Genomic DNA, 9,689 nt, shown 5'->3' with positions numbered 1-9,689 from the left:
CGCGCCCTGCAACAACAACGTGGAGAGCCCCAACTGGCAGTCCTTCCACCCCACCCTGCGCGAGAGGTGAGCTCGCCCGACGTCCCCGCGCCCCAGGTCGGCCGCCCGCGCGCGCGGCCCGCGCACCCCAGCTCGTGTGCTCTGCCCTTTGCAGGAACGCGCTCATGTTCAACAACGAGCTCATGGCCGACGTGCACTTCGTCGTGGGGCCCCCGGGGGCGACCAGGAGGGTGCCCGCCCACAAGGTGGGTACAGGGTCTGCCCTTCGGGCAACTAGGCGCCGGGCATCCGAGAATGGCCCGGCCCGGCCCGCCCCGCCCGATGTGCGGCGGCCCAAAGCAGCCTCCCTGTGCGGTCCCCTGAGCCCTGCACCCCGCGGTACAATGAGGCTCAAGCTTACGCCGCTCTTTCTGTCCACAGTATGTCTTGGCTGTCGGAAGCTCCGTCTTCTATGCCATGTTTTACGGCGACCTGGCAGAAGTCAAGTCAGAAATCCACATACCAGATGTGGAGCCCGCAGCTTTTCTGATCTTACTAAAGTAAGTACTGTGCCGCGGTTTCATTCTGCCTGTCACCACCGGGCAGCCTCCCGTGGCTTCCCCGGGAAGCGCAGGTGCTTATGGGCTCCTCTCCTGGGCCCACAGCCTCTGATCCGGGCCCCCGCTTTGCCTAGGTACATGTACAGTGACGAGATCGATTTGGAAGCTGACACGGTGCTGGCCACTCTGTATGCCGCTAAGAAGTACATAGTCCCTGCACTGGCAAAAGCCTGTGTTAACTTTCTAGAGACAAGTCTTGAAGCCAAAAACGCCTGTGTTCTCCTGTCCCAGAGCCGGCTGTTTGAGGAGCCGGAGCTGACCCAACGCTGCTGGGAGGTCATTGATGCACAGGCTGAGATGGCCCTGCGATCTGAAGGCTTCTGTGAGATAGACTGGCAGACGTTGGAAATCATTGTGACCCGGGAGGCTCTCAACACCAAGGAGGCAGTGGTCTTTGAGGCAGTCCTGAACTGGGCCGAGGCTGAGTGTAAGAGGCAGGGCCTGCCAGTTACCCCGCGCAACAAGAGGCACGTTCTGGGGCGCGCCCTCTATCTGGTCCGAATTCCAACCATGACCCTGGAGGAGTTTGCCAATGGTGCAGCCCAGTCGGACATCCTGACGCTGGAGGAGACCCACAACATCTTCCTGTGGTACACAGCTGCCAACAAACCCCGCCTGGACTTCCCCCTGACCAAGAGGAAAGGCCTTGCCCCGCAAAGGTGCCACCGCTTCCAGTCCTCTGCCTACCGCAGCAACCAATGGCGGTACCGTGGGCGCTGCGACAGCATCCAGTTTGCTGTGGACAGAAGGGTCTTCATTGCGGGGCTGGGACTATACGGCTCCAGCTCTGGGAAGGCTGAGTACAGCGTCAAGATTGAGCTCAAGCGGCTAGGGGTGGTCCTGGCCCAGAACCTGACCAAGTTTGTGTCGGATGGGTCCAGCAACACCTTCTCAGTCTGGTTCGAGCACCCAGTCCAGGTTGAACAAGACACTTTCTACACAGCCAGTGCTGTGCTGGATGGCAGTGAGCTCAGCTACTTTGGGCAGGAGGGAATGACAGAAGTGCAGTGCGGGAAGGTGGCCTTCCAGTTCCAGTGCTCCTCTGACAGCACCAACGGCACCGGTGTCCAGGGTGGGCAGATCCCCGAGCTCATCTTCTATGCCTAATGGCAGGGCGGCAAGGCTGTGCTGGCTATTTATGGCAGGCCGCCAAGCAAATATAGGGTCAGGGATGCTCTGACCACCGCACTGACATAGTTAAAGCTTCACCTACCTTGTGTTTCTGGTATGTAGTCAACTGTAGCCCGATTCTGTGAAGTAGATGTCTCTTCTACACAGCCAGAGCCCACAATGCAGGTGGAGGGCAGATATGGGACACAAGGCAGGTCTAGATCCCCTCCCAATGGTACCTGCACCACCTGCTTTGAGGGGTTGGTTGTTCCTCCCACCCTCTTGGACTCTAAGTGGTTGCAAGCTCAATTTGACACTTTCCCTTCAAATCGAAAGTCAACAAAAAAGTCACTTAAAATAGTTTTATCTATTTAAGTGGACTTTCATAATAAAGGTTGCATCAAATGATAGCCATGTGTTGCTAAGTGACTACAGGAATGATAACCTGAGGTGTTCTCTTTCTCATGCAGCTGAGAACAGCTCCTCCCACTGCTAGAAGGAAACTCTGGTGTCCACACTGTTAGATGTAAGCGAGAGCTCAGGGAAGCCTGTCCGGTCCTGGCCAGTGCCTGGGCTTCCTTTCCAGGCCAGCAGGTAGACCACTCTAGAGAACTCCAGGTGCTTGGTTGTTCTCTACTTCCTAATGCATTATAAGAATTTCACAATTGAACCGGGCTCGGTGGCTCAGCCTGTAATCCCGCGCCTTTGGGAGGCTGAAGTGAGTGGATTGCCTGAGCCCGCAGGTTCGAGACCCGCCTGGGCAGCGGGACCTCATCTCTACAATAAAATCAAAAATTAGCCGGGTGTGGTAGTGTGCGCCTGTAATTCTGGCTACTCGGAAGGCTGAGGTGGAAGGATCGCCGGAGCCCAGCAGGTCGAGGCTGCAGTGGCCGGGAGCGGCCACTGCACTCCAGTCTGGGCGACAGAGTGAGACTACCAAAAAAAAAAAGAAAGAATTCCACAAATTCTGTGTGAGTGGATGGGGGGCTGTCATGTTCTGCTGGGCCCAGGGCTCCAGGTCCTTGGGAACAGATTCCCTCCAGCCACAGGCTTGGTGATAGTGTCATCGGCACTGACGCTGCTGCGGGTATAGCCTGCTGTGAGCATACACTCTAGGGTACAGCATGCTCTCCCAGCCCCTTACCTGTGTCCCAAACCGCATAACCCATGGGCAGCTGCTCTGTTTCTAAAAAACCTCAACTGATCACTGAAGGGAGGGATGGCCCCACTCGGCAGTAGCCTCTTAAGAGAGGGCGTGGGCCAGCTGTGAAGCCCCAGCCCAGTGGCCCTCAGCTGCTGTGGCCACCAGTACTTCTGGTGACCTCACCCCCACGTGGTGCTTCTCTGCCATGAGATACTTCTGGGTGCACCAGCAGGCAAAGAAGGCCCTGTACACAGGCTGTGAAGCTAGTGCTCTTGCTGCGGCTCAGAGGAAGGGTAGGTCAGAGCCTCACACAGGGAGTCTCATCTTGACCTTCCTTCTAGGCTTTTTCACCAGGCCCAGTTCCGCATGCATGAAGACGGGTGCTGCTTCTGGAGAAGCAGAGCTCACAACACCTTCCATGCATTGAGAAAAGACCCCATGAACTCCACAAACTTGCACACACTGAGGCTCAGTGAATTCCACAACAGTGGCACCAAAAAGAGGGCTGTGGCTGGAAAGCCCACCTCCAGGAGATACCCCACCACACTCTTCGGCAGAGGCCTTGTCCACACAAGACGGGTTCCCAGCACGATCATCACCTCCATCTCCCTCTCTACACCTGATGGTACTGATGGTGGCTTCTGGCTTAGCAGCAGAAGAAAAGCCCTGCCTTGCACATCTGTACACATACCTATGGCCGGCGCATTGATGCACAGCTCTCTTGCCAGGAGGAGAAACGTCTTGCCCAGCACGTACACGTTCACCTGTGGTGGGAGATCAACCAGAAATGGCATTGGTGCTCAAGGAAATGTGTGCCCCTTCACTTCACTAAAAGTGCCTATCTCACTGTCCAGTCTTCAGAGGGCTCTGTGTCAGAGCCCCTCTTGGTCCCTGGAGCGCCCCCATACCCCAGCGAGTCCTTCTCCACCTCCTCCTTCCTAGGCTGCTGTGTTAGACCCTGCTATGGTCTCGCTATGGATGCTGTTCACTTAGCAGGAAACCGGCCTAGAAGGTCTGTCAGGGTATAATCAGTGCATGTAGCTTTAAATTCAGAATCATGTGCCCATGTACACAAGACCTGTCATGCCGACATATACCCACTGCCCCATGCTCTAATGGGCCCTGGAGTCCGAATCTGTGTTCGTTTGTGATCCTCTGCTATTCCACCTCCAGATCCACGAGGAGCCTGCTGCTCCTTGCCTCAGTCACCTGCCATTTCTCTTCCCTGCCACGGGGTGGCAGGTGGCAGAGTTGAGGCCCAGACTTAGGAGTGGCTCCCCGAAGGCAGGCAAGGACCCCAGCCTGTGTGCACAGCCCTGCCATGGGACATGTGCCCTAAAGAGCTGGGGAAGGCGTGGGCAGGTTCCTGGCTAGGAAGTGGGAAGGGTGCTTCTGAACAGGGGCTGCCAACAGGTGTGGAGCTGAGAAAGCCCAGGTCCCCATGCAGCCTGTGCCGTGGGCTTCAGTGTTCCAGCTAGAGGCCCCATCTGCCCTCCGTTGTCTTCACCCCAAGCCTGCCCCCGAGCCAGTCTGGCCCACTGCCTCTGGCCTTCTGAACTCCCTCTCCTAATAAAGCCTGGCCTGTGGGCCCCTGGACGAGGCCCCTCATCCCAGCATGCAGGTAGTCTTTCCTTCAAGGGACCAGGGAGTACACCAGAGGCAGAGCTGGAGGAAGTGCTTGTGGGAATGTCAGCAGGGGAAGCTTCCCCACTGTAAGACCCAGGGCTGGGCCTCCATGTCCAGAGCAGTGGGCAGCGGCTCACTGGTCGTCACCTAGCCCTGGCTGGGCAATTTCCCTGAGGCCTCCATGACGGTGGTCTGGCAGCTCAGAGTGTGCCTCCTAGAGGAATTCCTACGAAGTTTATGGAGGTCAGGAGTCCCTGGGGTCTGCTCAACAAACTGTGGGGTGTGAGAGTGCATATGTGAGCATGCTCGTGTGTGTGACCATGCACATGTATGTACATGCGTGTGGTGGGTATGAGCATTGCGTGTGTACACGTGTAGTGTGAGCACTACAGTCCTCAAGCTGGGTCCCCCAGGCTTCTGCACCTGACCCTTCTGATGCCACATCTTCTTAGGCCACGGTAAAACTATGACCTGATGGAGGCATGTGGGTCCCACTGAAGGGCACCCTGGCTTCTGCCTGCCTCCTCCCCAAGCTCCCACCACCCCAACCTCATGTCCCAGGTGGACATGGGATTTGGTGAAGAGACCCAATGCTGCAAGAAAAGATTCTCTAAAGCAGTGGTCCCAAAACTTTCTGGCATCAGGGACTGGTTTTGTGGAAGATGATTTTTCCATGGACCGGGGAGAAATGGTTTCGGGATGATCACATTAACAATTATTGTAAGGAGCACACCACCTAGATCCCTGGCATACGCAGTTCATAGTAGGGGTCACGTTCCTATGAGAAGTGGCTGTAAATACCAATAAAGCATCACTCGCTCACCTCCTGCTATGCCGCCAGGTTCCTAACAGGCCACAAACCACATTAAAAATCACATTTTGGACAACCCCTTTGGGTCCCCTCCCACTGTGGGAGGTTTTCTGTCTTCTCAATAAATCCTGCTTTCTCACTTAAAAAAACAAAAACCACATTTTAGGGTCGGACATTGTGGCTCAAGCCTGTAATCCCAGCACTTTGGGAGGCAGAGGCGAGAGGACTGCCTGAGCTCAAAGGTTCAAGACTAGCCTGAACAACATGGTAAGACCTCATCTCTAAAATAAATCAAAAAATTAGCTGGGCATGGTGTCACAAGCCTATGGTTCCAGCTACTTGGAAGGCTGAGGCAGAAGATCACCTGAGCCCAGTAGGTAGAGGCTGTGGGGGCTGTGAGCATGCCACTGCGTTCCAGCCTGGGCAATAGAGTGAAACTCTGACTCAAAAAAAAAAAAAAAATCACATTTTAAAAAGTTATATATGTAAAAGGCATGCATTCCAGAGACTCTGTGAGTCCTGTGTGTCAGAAATCGGCCCGCTACAGTCTCTGGCCCTGAGGGCGGGGGGTTAGGGCTGGGCACAGCCAGTCCTCCTTTCTCTCCCACAGGTTAGAACAACCTGTATCTGCCACAGGCAGAGACCAGAGGCCTATGGCATAAGCCCAGATGACCAAGTCCTGTGTGGAACAAGTGCCAGGCCCACTGATTGAGTCAACCCTGGAGGGAGTTTGACCTCTAGTTTGTGTGTATCAAGAATAAATGTGGCAGGGCTTGGTGGCTCAGCCTGTAATCCCAGCACTTTGGGAGGCCGAGGCAAATGGACTGCCTGAGCCTGCAGGTGCGAGACCCTGTGCAACTTGGTGAGACCCCGTCTCTACAATTAAAAAAAAAATCAAAAACTAGCCAGGCATGGTAGCACACGCCTGTAGTTTCTGCTACTTGGAAGGCTGAGGCGGAAGGATCACCAGAGCCCAGCAACTCGACGCTGGGGTGGCCATGAGTGTGCCACTGTACTCCAGCCTGGGTGACAGAGTGAGACTCCAAAAAAAAAAAAAAAGAATAAATGTTGCCCTCCCGCTGCTAAGAGCCTCTTCCCAACGCAGCCAGGCCTTGCCAGTGGCCAGTGCCCAGGTGAGGCCCTCACCTGCTGCAGTTTGCTCCACACCCAGCAGAGGCAGGCCTCCAGGAAGACCATGAAGACACAGAGGAACATGCTGTGGAACCCTTCAGGGAGGGCCCATTCTTGCCAAGTGTCCTCCTGTCAGGTTCCCGCACACCCTCCCAGCACGCCAGCCCAGCCCAGCCTTCTGCAGGCATGAAGGTCTTGGCACTCGGCTCTGCCCCCAGATCTGAGCTATCAGAAAGTCAAAGCAAACTGCCTGTGTGCATCCAGTCCTGAACATAGAAGACTCTCTCTGGCCAGCACAGGCCACAGGTGAGCAGGAACATCCACTTACTAGTCCTAATCTTCTGTCTTATTTTCGTAGACACAAGGCCTCCTATGTTGCCCAGGCTGGTCTCAACTCCTAGCCTCAGGTAATCCCCTGCCTCAGCCTCCCAAAGTGCTGGGGCAGACTATAGGCATGAGACACTGTACCTGGCCTCCTTCTGTTTTGACAACCTGACTCATTTCTCATATTCGAAGACTGTGAAATGAGAAACTACTAGAAAGCCCATCTCCCAAGTGGTGCCACAGCCACATCCAGAGCAGCTGTTCATCTTCCCTGGGAAGGCTCCCGGTTGGAAACAGGGTCATGCAGCCTTGCCCCACAGAGCATTTGAGATGTGGATTTGCTGGATTATCACAATTCCAGCAGATTATTTTTAGCTTGACCACAAAACATTTCAGCAACAGCTTCTGAGAGATGCCATTTATAGAGACTGCTGGGAGGATACCACCTCTAGGCACCCCAGTGGAGGCAGAAGTCTAACTGTGGGTCGTGCCGAGAGCACCAAACCCCTGAACCAGAGGGAGCAGTATGAACTACAGGGCCACGAGGACGCCCAGGTATCCCCAGATCTAGACAGAAGGCTCCCTTCTAGGCAGGAAATCCATGTGGTTCTGTGTGAACTTTAGTCCTGGAGTCACATTTGTTTCTGATGACAAGATTTATCTTCCCGAGTCCTCAGGAAAGTGACCACTGTGGGCCCCAGGGTCCTGCCACAACCTAGAGCAGGGAGCCACAGACACAGTACGGGCCTGGATGCCGCTACCCCATGAGTGTACATCTGCTCGGGGCCCTGGTGTTGACCTTTCCACTGCCTGGCAGTCTAGAAAGAGATGCAACAGGAAATGCATGCTCTGCTCACAGGAAGCAAGTGTCTCTAATGGATACAGCATAAGACTTTTCTGCAGTTTATGCGTACAAGTGCAACTTCCTTGTTCCTTTAGAGCCCCTCCCTGGCCTAGGACAGATGTGCATGTGGGTATCTCAAGTGGTTTAAAGCCAGGCCCAGGCCTGGACAACACCAACTTATGACCACTGCCAGCAGTTGCTACCCACTCCCACCCCAGCCACCTAAAGACACATGCCCTCACTTGTCTTGGATTGTGACACACCCCCTGGCCCCTCAAGTCATGAAGGCCTCTCCACCCTTCAGAACAAAACTTCTGTAGGGAGCACAGGCCAGCCTTCAAGGTGTGTGGAAGCCCAGGGTATGCCCCAGCCCCACCCAGGTAGGGAGACATAGAAAGGAGGTTGCCTACCTGGAGCAGGTCGCTGAGGTCAAGAAGCATGTCTGCAGCAGAAGTCAAGGATCCTTTCTGTGGGATCAGCAGGCTCGGGTTACCTGACAAACTTCAGACAGGCAGAGACCACATACCAGGGAACCGCAGCCTTGTCTGCCAGTCTAAGCCAGCACTTGACCAGGGAGGAAAGGCCATGATGGAAAAACGAGGGAGTGTCAGGCCTGTCAAAAACCTTTTGCCTGGGCACACAGGTGGGCCTTTGTTTACCACGACCCAGAGAGGGGGCTGGAAGGAGTGGGGACCCAGAGATGGGGGCCAGGGCCTCAGTCCAACCTTCGGAGAGCATGCTGCTGCCTTCACAGAATACCCTAGCATGTGCATGCCTGTCCATGCAGGTGTCCACTGCATGGAGAGGACTTAGTGAGCACCTGTCAGTGTCCTGGGACAGAGAACCCAGCACAGACCTGGGCCCTGGCACTCATGGACCCCATAGGACAGACACAGATACAGGTCATTCTGGTAAGCAGTAAGCCCGGGCAGAGTCCACCATGGAGCTGAGCATGGGAAACCAGTGGGGATCTCTGGCAGAGGCACTGCTCTCAGTAGATGAACAGACAGTATCAAGAATGTGTTCTGAGTGATTCAAAACTCGGATGGATGCATCTCAAACAGTGTCGGACAAAGCAGTGACCACGTCTGTGGTGGGTCTGCAATAGCTCCAAGAAGTGACTAATAAGCCAGCCCTTGTGGTGCCAAACCAGCAGTCCAGGCAGGTGCCCACAGGAGCCCTCAGACCTAGATGTGTTAGGGTGCAGCCAAGGCCCATGAAGCTAGAACTCACACAGTTATGGACGCCAGGACAGGAGGTCCACGGCCTGGAGGGAAGGAGCGTCATCCTCACAAGGCGGCCAAGATAAGACAGATGATGCACTTGCAAGAACTGTAGGAAACGGGAGAACAGCCTTCCTGTCTAGGACACCCATATGGTCTGGGAGTCAGGTGAGCCTGAGGCACCACCTGGCACTGTCCTCCGGCTCAGGGCACCTGCCGCTTCCCAGGGCAAAGCACAGAGGGCAGTAAAGTAGGAGGCTGCGCTCACACAGTCCCTCTATGGGGAAGACAGAGTTTAGAGGTCAGGGGCATCAAGACAGCCAAGCTCAGGAGGCCAGGGAGCCAAGAGAAGAGGCAGCACCTTCAAGGAATAAGCCAAGCACCATGCACTGAAGTCCCTTCGAGGCCCTGCTAATTCTGACCCACACAGGCACGAGGGCTGAATACCACGAAGCCTGTAAAGTTGGCCCCAGAAGGGTCCTGCCACAGTCCTTCGGTTAGGAACCAACATGGACCAGCCACAACTAGATCAGGAGCAGCAACCCCATGCTCTCTGCTTCCAAGAAAAGTTAAATCTCCTCTGAGGAAAAAGTATATGCTGTCTCTACAATTTTTCCTCTTTTTTTTCACCTTCAGTTGGATCTCACTCTATTGCCCAGGCTGGAGTGCAGTGGCACACTCATGGCCATCTCAGTATCGACCTGCTGGGCTCCGGCAATCCTTCCAAGTAGCTGGAACTATAGGTCACGCTACCACACCCAGCTAATTTTTTTATTTTTATTTTACAGATGAGGTCTCGCCAAGTTGCCCGGGCTGTTCTCAAACCCACGGGCTCAGGCAGTCCACTCGCCTCAGCCTCCCAAAGTGCTGGGATTAC

At 55.0% G+C, this 9,689-nt stretch overlaps 2 protein-coding genes across 2 annotated transcripts in view; one reads left to right on the top strand and one right to left on the bottom strand.

Moving 5' to 3' along the window:
* Positions 1 to 9,689, bottom strand: part of BRF1 (BRF1, RNA polymerase III transcription initiation factor subunit) — a 55,430-nt gene that overhangs the window by 24,330 nt on the left and 21,411 nt on the right. The window contains exons 4-5 of the mRNA XM_008055282.2: positions 8,000 to 8,031; positions 3,545 to 3,617 (exon numbers count right to left, since the gene is read on the bottom strand). Of these exons, the coding sequence (XP_008053473.1) occupies positions 3,545 to 3,617; positions 8,000 to 8,031 (105 nt within the window). The remainder of the gene's footprint in view (positions 1 to 3,544; positions 3,618 to 7,999; positions 8,032 to 9,689) is intronic.
* BTBD6 (BTB domain containing 6) lies at positions 9 to 2,119 on the top strand. The gene is made up of 4 exons (XM_008055281.2): positions 9 to 66; positions 155 to 245; positions 421 to 539; positions 674 to 2,119. The coding sequence occupies exons 2-4, from the start codon at positions 165 to 167 to the stop codon at positions 1,704 to 1,706; spliced, it is 1,233 nt and encodes a 410-aa protein (XP_008053472.1). The 5' UTR covers positions 9 to 66; positions 155 to 164; the 3' UTR covers positions 1,707 to 2,119.

Source organism: Carlito syrichta, unplaced genomic scaffold (genome assembly GCF_000164805.1).
Source record: "Carlito syrichta isolate Samal-C Ts95f unplaced genomic scaffold, Tarsius_syrichta-2.0.1 Scaffold301811, whole genome shotgun sequence".
Taxonomy (NCBI): Eukaryota; Metazoa; Chordata; class Mammalia; order Primates; family Tarsiidae; genus Carlito; species Carlito syrichta.
The sequence above is the reverse complement of the archived record's forward strand: the minus strand, read 5'-3'. Positions and strand labels throughout refer to the sequence as shown.

Bases quoted from the DNA above. Each gene is read 5' to 3' on its own strand.
- BTBD6 (XM_008055281.2), top strand. From the start codon at position 165: ATGTTCAACAACGAGCTCATGGCCGACGTGCACTTCGTCGTGGGGCCC. The intron at 246-420 runs GTGGGTACAGGG...TTCTGTCCACAG, and splicing joins GGAGGGTGCCCGCCCACAAG to TATGTCTTGGCTGTCGGAAG. The intron at 540-673 runs GTAAGTACTGTG...CGCTTTGCCTAG, and splicing joins GCTTTTCTGATCTTACTAAA to GTACATGTACAGTGACGAGA.